Raw genomic sequence first — 23,797 nt, 5'->3', positions numbered from 1 at the left:
TCAATGTGTTTTGTACTTTTGGCTAGCTCATCGGCCCTCTCGTTGCCTGAAATTCCTATGTGACTGGTTATCCAGTTTAAGGTGACAGGTCTTCCTCTTTCGCTGTGCTGGTGCAGCAGTGTTTTAATTCCAGACAGCAGTGCCTTGTTTTCTTTATTTTTCTGTTGTTGCAAGGCTTGCATTGAGGACTTTGAGTCGGTGTGGATGATTACAGGCCCTTCTTCATTCTCCAGTGAGTACAGCAGTGCCTGTCTTATTGCTGTTAACTTTGTCTGCATAGTGGAGGCGTGGTTGGAGGTCCTCCAGCAGGCTGTGAAGTTTCTTGAATATACTACAGCTCCCGTAGTTTGATTCTCAGGATCTACAGTGCCATCAGTGTAGTATGTTTGTCCCCCTATGGTCTCAGTGTTTCTGATTGCTTCATAGGCTGCCACTCTTAGCTCTTCTCTTGTGCATTCTTTTTTTGCTCTTGGCAGGCTTGTGTATTTATATATTGCAGTGTCCTTCTTCCACGGTGGTAGTTGTTGTGTGCCCTGTGTTGTGTCTGGACCTAGCTGCAGCAGTGTCTCTGCCATGCCTAGACTCTTGATGTTGTCACTTTGGTCCTTACCATAGGAACTCGGACTTTGAATCTCTGGGTGTTTAGCAAATTCCTCTCTGGTTCTTTTCCTCGAGATGGAATCTCTTTCTGAGAGGAACATCTTGGCCATTGTGCTTGCATTTTGCTGTGCAATCCTATCCTCTAGTTTTGGCAAGTTAGTTTCAAGCCTGAGGTTGCACAGCCTTGTCCATGTGGGTGCTCCTAGCATGAGCCTCATTGCATTGTTTTGAATGACCTCCAGTGATTCTTTTTGAGTCTCTGTCAGCCTCGTCAGAGGGGGCTTGGAGCGGTGTCCGTCCTCGTTTATATTTGGGGTTGACAGCAGGGGGTCTGCCCCATGCTGATCTACTATTGGCTGGTGGCGGTAGGTCTTCATTTTCATTGGTGGCTTGGACCAGGTCTCAAGCCACTTTCCCCGTGTTGATGGTTGCGATGCTGTAAGTCCTGCAGCCACGTAGACCTCCTTAGCGGCACGGTTACGTTGATGGGCGTTTCGCTAAGCTGCAGGACGTCACGGCTAACTTGATTATGGTTGGCTGCAGGAGTATCTCGTTTGGGGGCATTGTCTTCCGTGGAGTTTTCGTGCTCGGTGGTGTCATTGTTGGTGGCAAGTTTTCTCATATCCGTAGGGAGGAAAAATTCTTCCTGCATCGAATTTAGTGTAGGTTTTACTTGCTGGATAATAAGCGCCTCCAGCAGGCATAACTGACGGGCATCGGGGGCCTTCCCGATGATCTTTGTGTTTTGGATGATCACATCCTGGGAGATGGCCTCTTGATGTTTGGTGCCGGCGTGATTCTTGATAGCCCCCTCTTGGGCGTGGCATGAGAGTCTCTTCGACAGGCGCATGGTAGTCATACCAATGTAGGTGCCGCTGCAACCGCAGACTGGGCATGTATACTGGTGGTGCACCACATGCGTCTGCTTCAGGGGGTCTCGTACCTGTGGAGAGGGGTTATTTTTCATAAGGGCGCACGTCCTCTGATTCTGTTAGTAAATAATCAGGTCGATATTTTTGGTGTCGTCGGTCGGGGATACATTTTCAGAAATAATTTTCTTAACTGAGTCCTCCTCTTCATGGTAATGTGAACTTATGAAGGCTTTATAATACAGCTTGATATTATCCTGGGGGCGGGATTGCGGGCTCTCACTACCGTACCATTTCTCTAGGGCTATATGGACTTCTCTGTTTATTAATTTATTTGAATACCCGTTATTTACGAGTACTTGGGAGGCGCAGTCGAGTTCCTGATGAGTGTCCTGCCAGGTCGAGCAGTGGGAGAGGGCTCTGCTGATGAAGGCCCTGATGGTCGTACTTTTGAATCTGGCGGGGCACTTGCTGTCACCATTGAGGCAAAGTCCTAGGTTGGTTTTCTTTGTTTAGACGGAAGTACGGAGGCCGTCTTCCGTCTTACTCACAAGGACGTCGAGGAAGGGAGCCGATCGTTGGTGCTGTATTCAACCGTGTAATTCAGCACGCTGCACTGCTGAAATGTCTGATGGAGGGCTTCTACCTCATTCTCGGCGTCAACTTGAAGAAAGATGTCGTCGATATATCGTCCATATTTGCGGGGTTGCTGCATCTTAGCGAAGACTCGTTCCTCCACAGTGCCCATGTAAAAGTTAGCGAAGAGCACCCCCAGTGGGGAGCCCATTGCTACGCCTTCCTTTTGGCGGTACATCTGGCCACGGTGGGTGGAGAAAGGGGGCCTTCTTCGTGCAGATCTCCAGCAGCGTATGGAGCGAGGCTTCGGGTATGTTGAGGGGCGCCGTCGACTGACTCCTGTATACACGCTCAAGGATGATGTCAATGGTTTCGTCGACAGGCACGTTCATAAACAGGGACTCTATGTCCACCGAGGCGATAATCCGGTGCCAGGGGCGTCCTTGATGACTTCTAGGAATTCTACTGATGACTGCAGGCTGTACCGACTCGGGACGTAGGGGGTCAAAATTTGGTAAGACGTTTAGCCAAGGTGTATGTAGGGGCAGGCGTCTGGCTGATGATCGGCCGGAGGGGGTTTCCTGGTTTGTGAGATTTTATGTTAACGTATAGATAACCCAGGCTGTAGTCTCCTTGTATGGGCGAAAGGTGGACAGCGTTAGTCGCAGCATTCACTACACTGATGACCCCGTTGGCCTCCCTCTTGATGTCGTCTGTCGGGTTTCTTGTCAGGCGCTCAAACTTGCTCTCGTCGGACAAACTGGCATCCAGCTTCTTGTGGTATGTGATCATCCAAAACACGAAGATCATCGGGAAGGCCCCTGATGCCCGTTGGTTACGCCTGCTGGAGGCGCTTCTCATCCAGCAAGTAAAACCTACACTAAATATGACGCAGGAAGAATTTCTTCTCTCTACGAGTATGAGAAAATCTGCCACCAACAATGAGACCACCGAGCACGAAAACTCCACGTAAGAAAACGCCCCCGAACGAGATACTCCTGCAGCCAACCATAATCAAGTTAGCTGTGACGTCCTGCAGCGCAGCGAAACGCCCATCAATGTAACCGCGCCGCTAAGGAGGTCTACGGGGCTGCAGGACTTACAGCATCGCAACCATCAACACGGGGAAAGTGGCTTGAGACCTGGTTCAAGCCACCAATGAAAACGAAGACCTACCACCACCAGCCAATAGTAGATCAGCATGGGGCAGACCCCCTGCTGTCAACCCCAAATATAAACGAGGACGGACACCGCTCCAAGATCAGTCCACCCTCAGCTTCCCAGCCCGAGGATGTCTGGCAGCTCCAGACGAAAGCTCGCTTGCTTCAAGAAAGAGAGAGAAGAGAGTGTATATATCCTTAATGACTTTGATAACTATGGTATCATAGTTTATCTGTAAAATTCAAATATATACACCAATTTTGACTCTGTATTTGATCATGACCTCCATAGGTGCTCTACTAGCCTGTCTAAGTAGCACGGAAAAAGCCGCTATTCGGAAAACAGAGAAATATCTCTACAAGTGTAATGCTGCTGAAGTAGCCATTACTTTTAATAAATTATTATTATTATTATTATTATTATTATTATTATTATTATTATTATTATATTATTATTATTATTATTATATTGATATTTGAAACTTAGTACTTATTATTATCTGTATAATTACAGGGACAGCATTATTATTATTATTATTATTATTATTATTATTAGTTATTATTATTATTATTATTATTATTATTATTATTATTATTATTATTATTATTATTATTATTATTTAATCTTCTCCTTATTTAATCTTCTCCTTATTTAATCTTATTGATCTTAATAATATTGAAAATTAGTAAATGTATAATGTTTTTTATAAAAAAAAATGTATTCAGTCATGAAAAAATCAGCGAATTACGGAATTTTCTGCAATTTATTGAAAAATACGTTCCACAGAGAAATCTGCGAATAGGTGAACCCGTGAATCCTGAGCAGCGATTAAGCGGGGTTCGACTTTATACATACGTGTACATTATATATAAGATGGTTGAAGGAGGAGGTACATCTCGGGTCGTCCTTAGAATGCATTTACATATTACGACTTTTCAAAACAAAGGCTTAATTTTCAAGACATAAAAACAAAAAATTTAAAGTTTAACATTAAGTGCTAAAATACAAATACAAGACATATTTTGTAAATATTATAAATAACGGAATTAAAGCTAGTTGTAGCATAACCAACCATCAAGAGAGAAAGGAAGGACAAACGTCGTCAGAAGGAACAAACCAGAAATGATCTGCAACAGTTCATGTCAAGGCAGACTGCGTGTTCAATTGAGGAACAAGTTGCTTAATAAACATGGACTCCACATGCGCCTCAATGGTGTGATTTATATGCCCTTGGCATGCGACTTTAGTGGCCACGAGCTCGATTCTTGGGCATTCCATTGAGGCGTGAGATGTGTATTTCTGGTGACAGAAGTTCACTCTCGATGTGTGGTTCGGAAGTCACATAAAGCCCTTGGTCCCGTTGCTGAATAAACACTGGTTCCATGCAATGCAAAAACACCATACAAACAAACAAATGGACTCCACGGTTATCAAGAGCTTGCAACTGGGTACCCGTCCCAATATTTCAAAATCTTCGTATTGCATATTATGTTTGCATTTATTGTCGTGTTATCTGATGTTGGAAAATCCAAGATTAGCAAGTTTGCTTTCAGTTCGATAGCTATTGTCCTTATGGCAATCTCATTTGGCCTTGCTATTAACAGGAAACAATGGGAAAAATTAACCATTACTATGGTCGTTAAGTCAAACCTGCTATCCTTCTCATTATGAACTCTCCAATTATCTGCTGGTATTAGAAAATATCATGGAAAACTAATTTTATTGCATTTTGCAAATTACAGAGAGGTATTGGGGGGAGAGATGAAAAAAAAACCAGAGTTAAAGAAAGGGTGAGAGCGAAAGGGAGAGAGAGGGGATGGGGGATAGCGGAGCGAATCTGTATTTTACCCTACTGACTCATGCGACGTAGTCTTTAAAAGGCAAGAGGAAAGGCCTTGCCCAACATCCTATGACAATGCAGCATATCAGCGGTTCCCAAGGTCATTACCCAACTTTTTCCAAAATCCTGGCTAGCAGCAAGCTCGTTACCCCCACACCATATCTATTATTTTGTACATGATTAATGTAAAATAAACTCTTCTAGTTGGTTGAACCTTTCTTTATATTCAATTATTGAAACATATACATCAAGAAATGCTATTACTTCTGTTGAAAATAAAAATTAAAAAATGCATGCATATAATAAGGTTGAAAATAAATGGAGAGAATATATAATTGAAATAATGTTCATCAGGGTGAAAAAATGACAAATAAATCAATCAATACTTCTGCTGGAAATAAGTCAAATAATTTCATGTAAATAAGTGGAAAAAAATATATGTACTTAAAAAAAATATCAGTAGTGTGAAAAATTACACCGGTTTGAGATAATTTCAAATGCGAGGAGATAGTTTTGTAAGGGCACATCTGATGTAATTTTCTGATGTCATTTTCTGGGGTCATTCTATTTCTCTCTTTGTTTCGGATGGTCAAAAGAGCTGAAAAATCGGCGGCCTCACACATGTAAGTTGAACCAAATGGTCAAAACATTTTACTGCTTCTAAACTTGCCAGAGGCAACTCTTTGTTACGGCTAATCCACAAGGAAGATAATTTCATGGAGTTGAATTCCATTTGTATGAGGTTGGTTGCTTTTATTTCTAGTATTTCTTCTGCGAGTCCATTTGGTTCATCTGGCAGATGTTCAGTGTTACATGTGAATGGATTCTGAGCCCAAGCATAGTTGAGTGGGTTAATATCAGGGAAATATTCTTCCATCCTCAGACGCAGGCTATTTAAATAGCAATGGATCCTTTGTGTAATGATGCGTCCGTCTTCCTCTGACCTCGGAGCGGATATGAAAAAAGTCCGTTGCACGCGGCAGCCCTCCCCCTTACTCTCCCAGTCTCCCCCCTCCTCTGAGGTGACAACTAATTACCGGCGAGAGATACTGAACGTTCGCTAAGATTAAAATTTTTACTCTTTATATCATAATAATACAAATGTATATATATATATATATATATATATATATATATATATATATATATATATATATATATATATATATATATATATATATTATATATATTTATTACAGCACCTGTCAAAATGAAAACTGTCATTACCCAATCAAATGCGAAATTACCCCCAGTGGGGTAATTTACCCCTATTTGGGAACCGCTGCACTATATTAACAAAATTAGCGGGAGGTGTCTTGTATACTGTGTCAGTGTCATTTCGACCAAGTAATTAATTTGAAAGATATCCAAGAAAATGATGACCTGTAGTCCCTGAAATAGATGTTACTAAGGGTCAGAATTGATTGCCATAAGGGCGTTAGCTATAGAAGTGGTAGCAAACTTGCTAAACCCGAATTTTCCTAAATCAGATAGCATGCCAATAAGTGCAAACATAATAGACAATACAAAGATTTTCAAATAATGGGACGTGCACTGAGTGGAATCGACAACTCGTTTACCTTACGTGAGTTGTTGCATGTCATTTCTGGTTTGTGCCTTCTGACTTTTGTCCTTCCTTTCTCTCTTGATGGTTGGTTCTGCTACAACTAGTTTTAATGTCCATATTAATAATGTATTATGTCTTGTATTTGTATAAGTGCTTTAAATGTTAATTTTATAGTCTTTGGTCTTTATAGCTTGAAATTGAAACCTTTGTGTTTTGAAATGTCGCAATAAATGTATTATTAGGACCACCTGAGATGTACTTCCTCCTTCAACCGTCTTATGTTTTTAAAGTTACTAGTAACTGTCATATCTTAGAACGTATACATATATATTTCCATACTTGAGTATATATACACATATTCATATACATATGTGTGTTTTTAGATAAGTTTTTAACTTTCACAATTTTTTTGTGTTCGATCGCTTTTGTAGCGTTCACTTCTTTAATGCAGAATGTTTCATATTTCCTTACTTCCATTTTTAATACTTCTTCAAAGTTTTGTATGAGTAATAGAATCTTGGTGTGTTTTCCACTTATTTAAAATTGCCATGGACTGTTTTGCCTGTATCTCAGGCTTTTTCAAGCAGAACTAATACATTGAAATTCTCCCTTTCTTTTTTTACAAACCTACCCTTAGGCTGTAATTTTCAATTATTTTTACATGTCACCCCCTTCCCACCCCTTCTCACCTCCCCTTCCTATCAGGGCTGAACTGGAGTTGAAGGCCATTGGGAGTGTCACTATTCATCTCAGCAACCTCAAAAACTATGGATTAGACACTAATATGTATGTATATATGTATGTAGACTCATAGTTTTTTACCATGGTAATTTCACTCCCAGTATTTTGACTCCTGGTAAATAGAGTTCTGGTTTCTTCAACACCTGGTAGTTTGACTCCCAAAATAAACAAACAGTTTATTTAGGAAGCTTATTGTTTTGAAATAGCTTGGGGCAATTATCTTGTTTAGGAATTGGAAATGAGACAATTTGGTTGTATAGTGAGTTGAAGGCTTAATTTACAAAAATCAAGTATATCAGTAACATTTTATAGTTACACCCAAGCTTCTGGCCGCATTAAGAACTTTTTATGACCATTTCTTGTACCATTCAGAGTAGTACCGGTGAAGAAAAGAAACTCCCAAGTGATTTTCAAAATCAATTGTGTAGCCCTGAAGGTTTAAATTTCGTATGTAATTCCACTGAAGGACCCTATCTGAATGGGAAAGTAAACTGCTGAAAATATATTTAAAGTACACAGCTAAAAGTTCCATCCCCTAGCCAAGTGTGTTAAATTCATCAAATCATCTAGTCCTCTATCCGTTGCAAAGATGAGTAATCTACTTTCACCACTTTCAGCGCTATTGAATTGTAGAAAAACTTCATTGCTATCAAACAGCCTGAATTCATGGTGATTTGGAAGCCAATTCTACTCATAGGAGGTGGGGGAAACTTCATTAAACTGCTTCCATTTCTGTACGTTCCGACTTAAGCATGAAGCGGATGGTAATTCAGCTATTTCATCTCCACCTAAGGGTACTAGTTACCACAATACGTGAATGAGAAGTTTCCTGGCTCCTGGAGAGTGCAGTAGCCTACAGCTCAATTAAGGTCTTACAAAGTTTCGGTTTCTGTCCTACGAACTGTGATGATGTTCAGCGACTTGCTTCAGTGCAATGTAGTTATTTTCTTCTGTTATTGTATGTAGGTGTGCTTTGCAACCCTTCATCACTTTACTCTTCCAATAAATTTTTGATCCATCAGCATTTTTTTTTTCTGTTTTTCGTAAATATAATTTAAGTAGTCTACGAGGTTCTTTCCTCTGAATCGTACGAGACATGGTTATATAAAAACGTTCTTTATACCACCAGAAGATTGGCCACAACTGCCAAATCTTACTGATATACTTTAATTAAAAAAAATTATGTAAACTAAGCCTTCCACATACTAAACAATCAAATTATGTAATTTCCATTTCCTAAGCAAGGAAATTGCCCCAAGCTGTTCAATAAGAAGATGCTTCCTTAATAAGCAATTTGTTTATTTTGGGTCTTAAATTAGTTGGCGTTAAAGAAACTGGATCTCAGTTTACCAGGAGTCAAAATTCTGGGAGTGAAATTACCAGGGTCAATGTTTCAGGAGTCAAAATGCCTGGAACCATATATATATATATATAATATATATATATATATACTATTATATATATATATATATAAGATATATAATACATATATATATATGAAATATATATAACATAATATATAATATATAATATATTATAATACATAATATATATAATAAAAAATATAAAATATAAAAATATACTAATATATAATATATAATATAATATATAAATATATAATATATAATATATAAATATATAATATATATATAAATATATAAATCTTATTATTATATAGATATAATATATAATATATATAATATATATATATATAATATATCTATATATATATATATATATAATATATTGTACACACACACTAACTTCTCACTCCATTTACACATTACATAATTCTTACCCTTTCAGTTTCTCTCTTGATATACAAATAGCAAACAATCAATCCAGCAATTCCAACCTTTTGTCTTTCAGACACACTCAGCATCGACACTTCACTTCTGCAAAGGAGACTTACTTGGCTCAACAGTCCTGCCATGCTTTCCGTCCTTGACTTTCAAAGTACTTTGCTAGTTTCTATTTACCTAGATAACCTTACCTTATATTTTAATTTTATGAATGTTTTTTTTTCAGCTTCATTACTGAATAGTCTGAACCATCAGGATAATATGAGATATATTTCCTCCATCGCGTAGAGGATGATAGATGGTCATTTACTGACAGACACATATGAACATTGTTAAAATTTTGCAGAACCAAAAATGAATGGTAAATATTTTGGTCACGTTCGTCAATCGACTACGCTGTTTCCTCAGCGAGTTTGCATTTCTTCAGAACCTGCAATCAGTGAAGAACCTGAAGATTTAGTTGGTAATCCAGTCAGCAGTGAAAAGCAGAAGTTTCTACTCGAACAATTACAGGAAGCAACCGTGAAGTCTCAAGAGAGTGACAATGGCCTATATGAAAATATTGGTGAAAGTGGATATCGTGATGCTTTGCTTAGTGTAATCAATAAAGGATTCTCAGATCCAGAATTAGTTAGATGTTTTGTCTGTAAGGCGGATATTGCGTCTGAATATTTATCCAAACATTTACTTCTTGGTCAGGTGAAGTGTATGAGTTGTTCGGCGATTATTAAAAGATGCCAAACTTTTCATGTGTGGAGTCTTAAAAGGAACACTGGGAGTGCTTGTGACCATATGCTCTACTACCTGAATGATCCTTGGGAAACTTTGAGGATGTATTATGCTACAGGTCTTAACAGGAGTTCCCCAAGTGTTGCTGGACTTATAGAAAGTAAAATGAGCACCTATTTGCATGGGATTAAATCTCTCCGATATAGATATCCATGGAAGCAAGTATTTTCCCATTCAGTAGAACAAACGAGCCTATTCGAGATTCCAAAAATGTCCAAAGGAGGCCTAAATGAGGCTGTAGTGGCATCTGCTAATGACAGTAATCCCAGTGCATCAGGAAATGATTGCTATCCTAGAACCCCTTTTGGTGAGAATGTCATGAGAGAAAAATTGTATCTGGATGTTGGTCATGAATTACAGAGAAATGGTGTACTAACCAGTGGCGGTAATCCTGTCAAATATTCAGGTGTTCAGGGCTCCAAGGAAAACAGTTGTGAGGCAAAGGTTCTTGTTAATAATTTAAAGGATAATAGTCTCAGGAAACATAATGGATCTAAAGGTAATGGCGCATCTTTTGAAAAGAAGTACCATTGTGCAAAAAAGTCAACAGCACATTTGCTCAAAGTAAAGAGCAGAGCAAAGTCTCGCCACGTTGAATCCGAGAGAAAAGTTCTCGTCTCTCAGTCCAAGAATTCAACCGAGTTGGTAGCAATGCCTTCGAATGGATTTTACTTTATTGCCAAGCATTCACTGAAAGAATGTCCAAATTGCTATGCCGTCATTAGGCCACAAGATTTTTCAGTGAACATAGTTACCTTTTTGATGACAGCAATATGCAGCGATTGTGGCTTGACTATGTACGTCGTACAAGACACCCCTGATGATGAGTGTCCCAGAATTTGTATTGTTGGAGATAAAGACCCCATCATTAAGAATCCTTAGGTTTGATAAGCGTGTTTTGAGATGTTCTGTCTGTGCCATCTTACTAATTATCATCTTGATAGTTGCCTCTGTTCTTTAGAAGATTGTACCAGATAATGAAGTAAAGAGTTTGATATGTGTGTAAACAATAAAAACTTTGTCAGCGCCACAGCAATTTTCGTAAGCAAACTGTTCTTCGGAATAATTCTTTTCATTTCTCTTTAAAAATTTGATTTAGTAAAAGGGTGTTATGAATGTTGTGATTAAAGATAATAAACATACTCCCCCTTTTCAAAACATATGCCTGGCTATGACAAGAAGCGAGTTATTTATCCACATGTTTATTAGCAGATATGTGCTTGACGTTTCATGAAACAGTCAGCAGCACCAGTGAAAGCTACAATCAGAAGTAGAGTTTGTGCTTGCAATCAAATGTTACACTAGGAATTAAGGGTATAGAATAGACTGATTAAGTATGAGCATGCACTGATGGTTGTGCTTTGATATTCTGTAAATGCATATACGCAGTACATAAATACAGATGGAATTAACTAAAGTGGTGTCTTGCATGTATATAAATAATTCTTTCACTCTTTGTTGCTGTTCTGTTGAAACGAGGAAGTATTAATATTCCTTTCAGTGTAATTGTTGCTGTAAAATTTGTGTGCTCATCAATCATTATTTTTCCATTAAAAATGTGCTATGAAGATGAATAAAAGCCATTTAAGTGTATTTTAGCTTATATAGTATTTATATACTGTATATGCAAATCATATATATATATATATATATATATATATATATATATATATATATATATATGTGTGTATATATATATATATATATATATATATGTTATATATATATATATATATATATATATATATATATATATATATATATATATATATATATATATATATATAATATATGGTGTTGTATATATATATATATATATATATATATATATATATATATATATATATACATGTATATGCATTTTTATAAGTACGCACATACATATTAAGCTGTTTGAATTTATATTTGTGATACATTTGACCCTTAATTGCTGAAGTCTCCGATACATTTCTGTTAAACGAATCTAATTGTAAACTAATAATTGCTTGCTAAGGTTTGTACAATAAAATTTTTAGAGAATTCAAGTGTTAATTTTTTTCTTGGGTTTCGTATACGACTTTCATTTGGCAATATGTCAATGCCATTATTAAGGAGACTATGATAGCTCAATGAAAATATAGTTGGAACACATAATACAAGCAAAAGATAGTCTTATATAATAATATAAACAAAAGATAGTCTCATGTAATATAATAATACAAACAAAAGATAGTCTCATGTCATGTAATAATACAAGCAATAGATAGTCTTATGTCATATGATAATACAAGCAAAAGATAGACTTATGTCGATGGGACCATATTTTCTGACAAAATTTCCACAAATTAAAAGTTTAGTTTTTAAAAAATGATATTAAAAGGCAAATCCGTGAGAGGAAGGAGAGTCCAAGAGTTTGGAAGAGGTACAGTTCAGGATCCTCCTCTCTCTCTGAGAAGTTATTGGAGAGGGGAGGCCATTTGGTGAGATAAGGGCTTGTACTTTTAAACTGGGTTTATGTAGTTATTTTTATAGATGACTGTATTACGGTCTTATCAGGCACAAGGCCCGGTATTCATGACGGCTCGAAGATTAGATCGTGAGAAATCTTTAAGGTGTCACAATGTCCTACATGATGATGATAAGATTATGGTAGTGCCATACCATAATGAAAGAAAGGAAGGTTTTTTTATATTAATTATAGAATACCGAATTAGCTCTTGGGAAAGTTTATACATGTATGATAACGACTGGAAATAGAGAATTTTATGTCCCTGAGGGCTCCTCATAGAGCAGAGTTGAGGAACTTCATTCATTGCAAGGCCTCGATAGTACTAATAAAAGTACACCTCGCTGCAGAAGTTTGGGTTATCATCCCACAGTCCTGTGCTTTCCGCATATGTGATAATTAGCACAAACAGAAAATAACTGCAAAGCGTTAAACAATCTGACTAATATTGCAAATATAAAGATAAAATTGGCAGTTCTGTGTCATTTTGCTTCGGTTTCGAATCCAGATAAAGGATAACGAACTTATTTCTCCATGTATCCACAAGAACAAATCTGAGTTCTTCTGTGTGTTGTTGGAGGTGGAATGATGCCGTTGTTGCACCTCAAGTGGTGCACTGTTGGCAGTGCTAAAGGTTGTTTGCAACGTCCCTTCGTCCCCTAGCTCCAACCAATTTTTAGCCTTTTATTTTACTTCCATTCCTGTTTCCTGGTCTAACTTACTTCCTGGTCTAACTGTAGGGGTTTCTCCCAGGCCAGTTCCACTTCGCACTTAATTTTTTTATATTTTCTGGATCTCTTTATCTTGCTGTCCAACCACTCCAAATCCCTCCACGGTGCTTGAATTTCAAACCTAATCAACCGTTGAGTCTCCGTCTCTCTGGGACAGAGTAACGCCTAGTCTTAAGTAAAACACCCGCTTTTCACCCTCAGACGCACCGATCAATAACCCTAGACTCATACGTATGTCCCTCGTCATGAAATATGGTTTGACCGTATATTGCTGACATGCAAGACGACTATAATCCCTCTTTTCCCTGTCACGGCCGTACCACATTGAAAGCACCACTTCTCGTCCTGACACGGGTTCCGGTAAATTTTATGATTTAATCTGGTATTCAACCGAATGGTTGGGAAGTCTTCATCGGTCTACATTCTTCAACACATCTTCCCAAATCAAATTCACTCGGCATATGAATAATACTGCAGAAACTTTCTGAAATTTGTTAAGGGTAGTACGCCATATTAATGGTTAAATCCGCCAGTCATAACAGTAGGAGACAAGATAGTCTTTAATTTTTTCATGAAAGGTCCTTAATTAAACCTCTTTTGAGAGGCTATGGAACCGGAGTTCGAATTGCATATCAAATTACTTCAGAATGTTTGGTAGCAAGGGTCGGTGGGAGGGAGTTTCTTTGATAAATTCCCATTGTGATCAGTTTGTTTATCTAATCTAGCTATCTCTCTTTCTCAAGTAAAGGGCATCCGAGGGCCGTAGGTCAAGCAGTGCAGCCAACCTTACTCCTTCAGTTATAACCTCTTGACAGGCACCTGGAGTGCCCATCTCAGTGGCAAAAAAAAAAAAAAAAAAATCTTCTGGTCTCTCCTTGAACTCCTCACGTAGATAGTAGGTGCATCGTTTCGTAAATATTTACATATATCCTGGCCACTCCTCTAGTATATTCTGTCTGAAAACAACACACCATTCTTTAGATATTTTTTTTATAACCAATCAGGTGTCAGAACGACCTGCAGCTATTTTTAAGAAACTATAAATTTCATTTGTGACAGTTACTATTCGTAGCTACACTATTCGCTTGGAGAGTGGTGTTCCCTCGATATAATAATCTATCGTGGGTGTTCGTTTGTCAGCTCGATTCACGAAGAGAGAGAGAGAGAGAGAGAGAGAGAGAGAGTTCCTCTTTGATAAAAACAGCAAGGACAGCTGAAGGGAAAGAGATGGATGTAAAGAGAGAAAAAAGACGTAATATAGGGGTTTATAATCGGAAAGAACTTCGTTAAAAAAATTATGCTTTAAGTATTTAAGTCACCGTTGAAAACGGATATTCGTTGGGCAGAATCTCTTTGTTTCCTCATTGTCCTGCCCGTGGGAAGGATAGGGTTCTGTCGGGTTGCTGGGGAAGAGAGAGAGAGAGAGAGAGAGAGAGAGCGAGAGAGAGAGAGATGAGAGAGAGATGGGGGGGGGGGGGGCGCGGGTGGGATCTCCCCGCCGGCGCTTAAAGGCGACGTATCCTTTCCGTCACTACATCTAACAGGAAAATGGCTGAGTTGCCAGGTGCTGTATTTCGTCCCCATTTTTAAAATTGCTTTTGTCACGATGGCTGGAGATGTGCTTCTCATTTTGCCTCTAACTTCTAATATACTTTTTATCATTATTATTTGTTACAGAGCTTTCATTCAAGCGTATTGGGATAGAAATAGGGATAATATATGTGCAGATTGTACCTAGCCCTCAATGTAAGAATTCTCACCACGTAATTTGCAGGTGGGCTCTTTCCATAGCGCTAGAACAAGGTTTCAAATAGAGTATAAATATAGTTTTGTCTCAGTTTTACCAGTTACGTCCAATTACACGTATTAAAAGAAAACATCCATCTTGCCCTAGGAACATTGGCTAATAGTATACATTTCCCCGTTGCTTAGAATAATTTTAAGATAATTTCAAAAAAATTTTGGTACTATATTGAAATATCTATAGTGTGTGTGTGTTAATAGGAGTATCACGTTGCCTTTTTTTTCTTTTTTTTTTAACTAGCCAGTTGAAAATAAAATTTATACGGGAGAATTTATATATTGATGTAATATTTACCAAAAATTTTATTTTTGGCTTCCCATATAATTAATTTGACTGAAAGACAGTGGCTAGTATAAGTCTAGCTACACTGGATATTGACCAGGTAGTTCACAGAACAAATTTCAAAATTAGTGTGCAGATAACTACTGTAGATCAGTTGTCTGAGATTTCGCTTATAATCCAGGATTTGACATCAGAGCTGAACATTCCTGCCAGTTGTAAGATATAACACTGCTTTGAATATTTGGTAAGAATTATTGGTTTATTTTGGAGACGTAGTTTGCTTTGTAAGGAAACTCGCTCGACTAAGGTGGAAGAACTCGGATAGTTTTGGCTTACTGCAGTGGCGGATCTAGAAATCTTTCATGGGAGTGGGGTCACTTATATATATATATATATATATATATATATATATATATATATATATATATATATATATATATATATATATATATATATATATATATATATATATATATATATATATATATATATATATATATGTGTGTGTGTGTGTGTGTGTGTGTGTGTATACGCTCACACACGCACACATAATTTACATCATATGCATATATATTGTTTGTACTGAATTACAAGGGTTAGTATGTCTCCAAAGACTTATTAGTCCTTCTGAGGAGACATCATGTGCTCACGTATCTTTAGGAGCAGGTTTTACAATTCATTCACAGTGTTCTAATGAGTCTGTCTAGCTTTCTTTTAAACTATTCTATACTTCTGCTCATTTACAACTTCTGGTGGCAGTTTATTCCATGTGTCACATATCTTGTATGTGAAGACGTTCCCACAATGCGATGTGTTGTATCTCTTCAGTTATAGTTTCCATCCATTATTTCTTGTCTGGTTTTCGTTTAATGTGAAGAGGTTACTGTCTACTTTTGTTATGCCTTTCAGTATTTTAAATATTTCTATTAATTGTCCTCGCAATCGTCGTGTTTCTAAGCCATACATGTTCAGGCTCTCTAGTCGTCTTTGGTAACCTATTTGCCTGATGGATGGAATTAACTTTTTGGCTCTTGCTTGTACTCCTTCTAATCTATTTATGTCTTTTCTTAGTGTTGGTGACCAAAACTGTACTGCATATTCAAGATGTGGTCTAGCTATTGATGTGTAGAGCTGCAGCACCGTTTCCTTATTTCTGTATCTTAACAGCCTCTTTATGTATCCTACTAGTTTCTGTGCCTTCTTTTCAGCTTTCATGCACTGTTTTGTGGATTTTTAAGTCCCTAGTAATAATAACTCCAAGGTCCTCTTCTTGTTCTACACTATTTATGTAATTCCCAGGCAGCATGTAGTTGGCATGGAGGATTATTTGTTCCTATTTGTAACACATTACATTTATCCAGGTTAAAAGGCATTTACCCTATTTTTGAGCACTCTTCTATTTTCCTTAGATAATTCTTAAACTTTCCACTGTATGTGGGTCTGCTGCATTTACACATAGATTGGTGTCATCTGCAAATTAGGCTATCTTGCTAGTGAAGCCTACAATCTGACCATTCTGATTCTTCACTATTTATTACGACTCTCTGTTTTCTATTAGTTAGCCAGTCTTCGATCCAGTCTGCTATTTCCCTTACAATTCCTAAAGCTCTAACTTATGTCATTAGTTTCTTGTGTGAAAATTTGTCAAAGTCCTTTTGGAAATACAAGTAGAGTATATCTATTACTCTGCTACTGTCGCAAATACCAGGCATGGTATGAAAAAACTCCAAGAGGTTTGATAGGCAGGATCTGTTTTGTCTGAAATCGTGTTGGCTGTTTAATAAGTTGCATATATCACACACACACACACACACAGAGAGAGAGAGAGAGAGAGAGAGAGAGAGAGAGAGAGAGAGAGAGAGAGAGAGAGAGAGAGAGAGAGAGAGAATTATAATTCTGAATATTGTTACATTGTATGTTTCCAACACCTGTAGCTTTTGAAAGAAGTAGTAGGTGAAGTTTCTCTGGCAAATATAAGCATTAAATACACTCATAAAATATTTTATAATTTCTTTCTTCAGTGTTACTACCAATATTTTATTGGCTTAATGTAATTTTAGTTTCTCTTAAACTCATAGAGAATTGAAAAATGAAATGGTGGACCATTATAAATATTTCGATGTTAGTATTAACCAACAGCAAAGGTAGACCATAAATTTTAGATGAGAGAATCTTAAAAACATGCGAACGTTTCCTTCAGACACATTTTCTGTGATAATCTTCACAGAAAATGTGGCTAGTTTAGGGAGAACTTCAGTTATTCCGCTGGCTATTGAGAACTGGCGTTTCTTTGAACAATGATTAACTTCAAACCAGTTTGAACATATGCCACACGAATGGGTGTTTCCTTTGGATTAATCTATAGCATTTTTGGGCGTAAAAGATGCACGAGAAGAGCACGCCAATATAGGCTGGCCTAATCTTGGAAAAAACTGAAAAATGCACAAATTCCAGACCCCCAGCTGAATGTCTCATGCCTATTAAAATTCTTCGTATAGAAATCGTGAATTTTAAAACTTGACACCCTCCGGTAAGCTATCATGTTATAGGATGAGTTACAATGCATCATCACCGTGATCCCTTATAAAAAAAAACATGGTGGAGCATGTTGTAATGTTAATAAAAAGAAATACTGCTGAATATTTACCTTAATTCATGAAGCAGTCATAGTTACTGAGAGTATTCAGATATTTGTATTTTTATTGTTATCTTTCTTCAAAATTGGGAGAATTACAATGCATCTTTTATTGTAATGAACTACTAGCAAACACAGTAAAGATCTCTCTCTCTCTCTCACACACACACAAACATATATACATATACATACATACATACATATATATATATATATATATATATTATATATATATATATATATATATATATATATATATATCTATCGGACGCTTGTATTTTATTTTATTTTATGACTGTAACCGTGTGAGTTTTATTACAAAACATAAAACACGAGGGAATATGAAAACAAAATGTGTTTATTTATTTTAAAAGTTAGGATACTGATACTTTTCATACATTAGCTTTATTAGCTAGCTTCGCTATGCGCCAAAGGTCTCAATCGGGCGGAGGTACTATCATTCTTACTAATATTATTTTGGTTGTTGCTGTGTTGTCATCGCCTTAGAACGATGAATAGCCTCGGGAAATATAGTAACTACTGAATGCTGTAGCGTCTTAATTCGTGGCAGAATGTTCAAAGCATTCTCTTAGTTCCTCAACGTCTCTCAAGACATCCCAAAGGCAATACATGGTATGTGACGTTTCCCCGAATTGCTTTTGCAGGAAGAATTTGAACAGCTGGATATATCTGGTCTTCCGAATGGATATGTCTGGTATCTCGACCGTGTTCAAGTCTTTGTGGTCAAATAGAGAAATGATTACTGTTAAAAGCGCAACCACTTCGTCTGTGTGGAATGCTTGATATTTTTTAATGTAGTCCTTCCATTTCCACACTGTACGATCGTCGTCAATAAAATCTTCCATGGTTGACATCGGAATGATTGGAAATGTGCAGTCAGGCGTCGAGAGCACCCTCGGCCAGCAGTTATGGTTAGAGTCGAATTGGTAAGTGCCCAAGATGAACATCGCCTTTGCCACAGCAGGCTTTAGCAAGAGCTCCTGGTAAGCAGGGTCCAGGTTTCGGAATTCTGGAAATAGAGCTGAAAAATCTGCCCATGTTTTTGCAGAAGGTGATGAAAAGGCTTTCCATGATTTCTGGTTGCACTTCGTAATGGGAGGGGGGCAAATCTTGGAAGGAGAGGCACAAGCGAAGATCCCTCTGAAGTTTTTTTATTTTGTGTCCGTTAGCCATGTCAACTTCGCTGAGGCTCGTCATCTTGCCCTCCTGCTGTGTTTCGTCGCTGCCAAGTTGGCCGCCTTCGTCACTGCAGATCTGCTGTTGAGTCATAAGAGGCTGCGTGTCCAGCTGCATCATCCCGTGGTTGGCGGTGATCTCGTGACGCTTGTGTTCGCTGACTATCTGCCTTCGTTTCTCGAGCTTCCGGGTCATGAGCGCTTTCCTGTCTTCTTCTGTCATGACGAGGGACATGTCCATGCCTATGTCTTGGCATCGGGCAAACCTGAGAAAACCGCCAGAGGGGTGAGTGGATGGAGACAATATTTTCTCATCATTATTGTCTGCAGATGGAAAGTAGATAAAACTTTTCTTAAGGAAAAGGTTTAATTTCTATTTAGCTATGGCATCAAGTTGTTTCCTCTTTTTGTCTGTTTGCCATGGATGCTATAGGTAAAAAAATAATTAATGAAAAAAAGCAAAATGATGGGTGTTTTTTTTTTTTTTTTTTTTTTTTTTTTTTTTTTGCCTAAGTTACTTTATGTCAACTACCAGGTATTTCGAAGTTAGATCTCCCCCACTCCACAGAACAAATGGAAATTTATGAAGTTTTCTGCTTTAGCCTATCTCCAAGTACTTTATCTGAAGTTTCTATTAAGCTATTTTTAATTTTACATTTCTTGTATTTTCAAACTGAGTTACGGAGTTAGATACAGCCATGGCTAACGACTCGGAGCAAATCAGATGGATTGACCGAATCCGGGCTATAACCTTTAGAGAGGCCAAGGATGCTGGCGCATCCTTCATTTCACGTTTCTGTATAGCTAAATAAATGAAAAGAGATGAATCCTTTGTTAAAAGAAACTGGAACAAAAATCCATATGACTGTCATCGCGAAAAGAGTGAGAACCTTGGAAAGCCTGAAGTCCTTTCTCAGGAGTCAAAAGACATCATAGCTGAGGCAGTACGTAGACCAAGAAAGTCTTTATGTAAATTGGTGCTTGAACTAGAAACAAAAAGGGGAAAGAAGAGAAGTTATAGTACTGTATATCGTGAGTTGAAAAAAATCTGGTTCATATCAATTTTAGTTTATGCTGTAGAGGGGGGATGGGGCTCTAATTTTGAAAGACCCTCTACTACCTTTAAAAGCCTCATTGTGTCTCCACAGCATTATCAAATGCTCTAATCAACTTAACCAAGTGAACTAACAGGAAAGAAAAAAAAAGGACATATTAATAAAATACACTTACCGGCAAGACTGGCAGGACCTTCCTGTTTTCGCTGATGTCACAGCGATTTCCTTTAAAGCAGATGAAGGTTTCCCAGACGCTGTTTTGGACACTTCGTCTGAAGAATGCTCTACACGAGTCGCAGCAAAGCGCACCGAAATGGGACCTTTTGGCCGACCTCTTGCAGACACCACAGATCTGAGGGGGTAAGGAAATTTGGTAATAATCTTCACGCAGCAAGATATTCTCTTCGTCAAGAGTAGATAGATGGTTAGGTAATGACCATCTTTGTTCAAAGAAACACCAGTTCTCGTAGCACTCGTTCAAGTTGCCTCATATGTTTCAGTTGCATATCAAGAGAAGAAACTTAAGTTCACCCTAAACTAGCCCACGTTTTCTGTGAATGTTATCACAGAAAACGATTACAGTCTTCTGATCTTTTGTCAACATTCCTGAAGATTGACACATTTTGGTGTGTATAGCCAAAAGTAAAATTAAACTTTATATAACCAAATTTTGTAAGATATATCCAAAGTCCCAGACATCTTTGATGGTCACTCTATATATATATAGCTATAATATATATATATATATATATATATATATCTATATATAATAAATATACTTTTTTTAATAATATATATATATATTATATATATATATATTATATATATATATAGATATATATATATATATGTATAATTAAATGTAGAAATAACTACGATGGAATATATTCAAAACATGAATTAATATAGATTTTGTTAACATTGATATAATGCATTGTGTTGGTCTTCAGAGCCATCAACATCAATACAATAAATTTTAATTTCATAGGTGATTTAATCTTCGTACCCATAATACGGGAATTACAAGTATTCAGGTTCATATTCCATAAGAGTTTACCCCACGAATCCCTAAGATGTCATGATAAAAAAAAAAAAACCTACCTTTCGTCCACTTTCTCTGTTGTAGTAGATGTCTTCGTCTGGAGGACTCTTAACCTGACTAGGACTTAAGACTTCGCTTTCTTCCATAATTGCTCCTTTAATGGTTACCTCCAATTCCATGTCGTCCATCATACCCTCATCTTCATAATTAGCTGCCAGTGGAGTTGTCTTGGTGTCCATGATGTCATTACAATTCTCCATATTTCACGCACTGATGAACACAACAAGAGACTTAAGGTTAGATCTAGAGAAGTCCTTTGGAAAAAGGTTGGTTAAGTTAGTGTTTCTGTTTAGTAATGAATAAACATATAGATATATTTTTTTTCAATTGAAACTCCGATTCTCTTGATAGTGAGGCTTCAGTGAGGATCCAAAATATGTTACAGCCTCCCAGGGCTTAGTTGTTATTGGATGGCCACTGTGGTTATGTGCGAGCGGTGTCTGGCATGCCGTTCAGGTCATGTATCTGACCACTGAAGAAATCCATGCTGCATTATAGAGACAGACAATCGCCAGTTGAATGTCATGCAATGTTTGTGTGAATGTGGTACATTTCTCGGTGTGGTTCGGATCCCACCAAAAGCTGTAGTAGGTCCCGTTGCTAAGTAACCAACTGGTTCCTAGCCACGTAAAAATATCTGATCCTTTGGGCCAGCCCTAGGAGAGCTTGTTAATCAGCTGAGTGGTCTAGTAAGACTCAGATATACTTATTGTGCGTAAGAATGGAATGCAAGTTAAATGTTAGTTTGCTGCACATGAGGCTCGCATTCGATTCACCAAATTGTTAGTGGACTTGGTATTGACTGTTACCTTGTTTTTCCTCTAGAATGCAGCAGATAAATATATACACAATCACACACTGAAGTCCTGGGTCAAAATAACATTAAGAATAACTTGTTGGATGAGGATGTTAGAGGAGAGGCAGAGATGAATGATACAAGAGTGGAAGGGGTTAATGTAAGTATGAGAATGATTGTGGAAATGAATATTGAGAATTATTAAAAGGAGGGCGATTAATAGGTGAGAAATGGGAAGGAACCAGGAGGAAAGTAAAATGAAAAAGGGATAGATCGAGGGAGGATTCAAATAATCAGACTCTTTTATAGTAGAAATAATAAAGTTAAATGGTAATGATTACCCTGTAAGTCACAGAAAACTTGAAGTTTTAGGCAATGCCCTATAAATTAATGCTACGCAATTGTAGATTAGCACTGTTACATAGACAATTGCAAGGTCCTTACCAATGCAAAGAATTAATTATTATATATAATAGATTTCCCAAGCAAGCAATGAACCCCATTTCACGCAAGCAAGCAAGATAACACGAATTCACCATCTAAAAACAAAGAAAAAAAACACGCACACACACACGAAGAACAAAAGTATTTAAAAAATCCACTTAAAGTTTCACGCCATCATTAAAACCAATCACATTCTATAAGATATGGAGTTAACAGAGTGATAATAAAAATAATAATGACATTATTATTATTATTATTATTATTATTATTATTATTATTATTATTATTATTATTATTTCTCTCTTTGTTAACTTCACTCGCAAGGGATTGCAGCTGGTTTCATTATCTACTCACTGTAAGAAGCAGCATGACGATGCGAAACCTTACGTGGAATTTACAAATACATTCGTTTTCCATACTTCAAGCTTCAAAGTTCGCTACTGATCTGTTATAGTCATGAACGAGTTCACTCTGCTAATTAATTCACTGAGCTAATTCATTCACTGACCTCGTCGACACGAGACTCTCGCCCGGCCTCGCCCTGTCCACAGCAACTGCAGGCTAACCCCCTTCTGACGACCTAAATCGTGGGGACGACGGCTTAAGTAGCTCCCTATTTCCAGACAGTTTTCCTTCCGAGGGAGACACCGAGGAATATATCCCCAGGATATACGTCTGGCTCATCCGGATTGGGCTGGAAACGGCTCTGACGCGTGGGAGAAGTTGGTCGTCGTGGTGTTTTGAGGGAGACAGAGAACACCACCACCTGCCGTCTGCTGAGTGCTGACCTTTCGTAATGATGATGATGAAGCGATGAAGAATGAGGTGTATGTGATGGAAACTCATTCACTAGCAGTGTGATTTTAGCTTCTTTACTGGCTTAACTCCCATTTTATCGGTTGGAAGCTTTTACAATACAACTTCTTGGAGCAACTCAGGCATCACAGGACACGAGTTAGGTCTTAAAATCTCTTCAAGTGACAGGCAGCTGTTATTGACTGAGATTCGACAGTGATGGAATAAAGCAACAAGTCCTTCTTGAATACACACGCATACACTATATATATATATATATGTGTGTGTGTGTGTGTGTGTGTGTGTGTGTGTGTGTGTGCATCTGTGTGTGTGTGTACAGTCATAATAATTACTTGTTTGGTTTTTACATAAATATGTAATATGTCGGTGATCATACATTACCGCAACAAAAACTCAATACGAAGCAAAGACCAAAACAAACAAAACTCGACAATGACCCAGTTACCTGAACCACTCGATGAACAAGGCAGTAGGTCAAATGCTGTTAGGTGAACAGCCGAGTTGGC

The 23,797-nt window shown here is 37.6% G+C and overlaps 2 protein-coding genes across 6 annotated transcripts in view; one reads left to right on the top strand and one right to left on the bottom strand.

Moving 5' to 3' along the window:
• The window catches only part of LOC135210740 (uncharacterized), a 98,554-nt gene extending 87,033 nt beyond the window's left edge, over window positions 1-11,521 (top strand). For 3 of the 4 annotated variants that reach the window (XM_064243564.1, XM_064243563.1, XM_064243562.1), the window contains exon 2: window positions 9,383-11,521. In XM_064243564.1, coding sequence (XP_064099634.1) covers window positions 9,511-10,827 — 1,317 coding nt within the window. In that variant the 5' untranslated portion in view covers window positions 9,383-9,510 and the 3' untranslated portion in view covers window positions 10,828-11,521. The remainder of the gene's footprint in view (window positions 1-9,382) is intronic. The other variant, XM_064243565.1, reaches the window with a different exon arrangement.
• Window positions 11,522-18,154: 6,633 nt separating this feature from the next.
• LOC135211568 (estrogen receptor-like) lies at window positions 18,155-23,201 on the bottom strand. Of its 2 annotated transcripts, none has more exons than XM_064244867.1 (4): window positions 22,830-22,971; window positions 21,235-21,445; window positions 20,309-20,485; window positions 18,155-19,344 (listed from the first exon to the last, which is right to left on the bottom strand). In XM_064244867.1, the coding sequence occupies exons 2-4, from the start codon at window positions 21,433-21,435 to the stop codon at window positions 19,147-19,149; spliced, it is 576 nt and encodes a 191-aa protein (XP_064100937.1). In that variant the 5' UTR covers window positions 21,436-21,445; window positions 22,830-22,971; the 3' UTR covers window positions 18,155-19,146. The 2 variants fall into 2 exon arrangements, with proteins under 2 accessions (XP_064100937.1, XP_064100936.1); XM_064244866.1 differs by lacking the exon at window positions 22,830-22,971 and adding an exon at window positions 22,984-23,201 and having other exon boundaries at window positions 18,156-19,344.
• Window positions 23,202-23,797: the final 596 nt, after the last annotated feature.

The sequence above is a fragment of the Macrobrachium nipponense genome, chromosome 4, assembly GCF_015104395.2.
Source record: "Macrobrachium nipponense isolate FS-2020 chromosome 4, ASM1510439v2, whole genome shotgun sequence".
Classification (NCBI taxonomy): domain Eukaryota; kingdom Metazoa; phylum Arthropoda; class Malacostraca; order Decapoda; family Palaemonidae; genus Macrobrachium; species Macrobrachium nipponense.
The sequence above is the reverse complement of the archived record's forward strand: the minus strand, read 5'-3'. Positions and strand labels throughout refer to the sequence as shown.

Excerpts from the sequence above, each read along its gene's own strand:
- LOC135211568 (XM_064244866.1), bottom strand. The coding sequence starts at position 21,435 with ATGGAGAATTGTAATGACATCATGGACACCAAGACAACTCCACTGGCA. Across the intron at positions 20,486-21,234 it reads ACAGAGAAAGTGGACGAAAG|ATCTGTGGTGTCTGCAAGAG; the intron begins GTAGGTTTTTTT and ends TTACCCCCTCAG. Across the intron at positions 19,345-20,308 it reads AGGTCCTGCCAGTCTTGCCG|GTTTGCCCGATGCCAAGACA; the intron begins GTAAGTGTATTT and ends CGGTTTTCTCAG.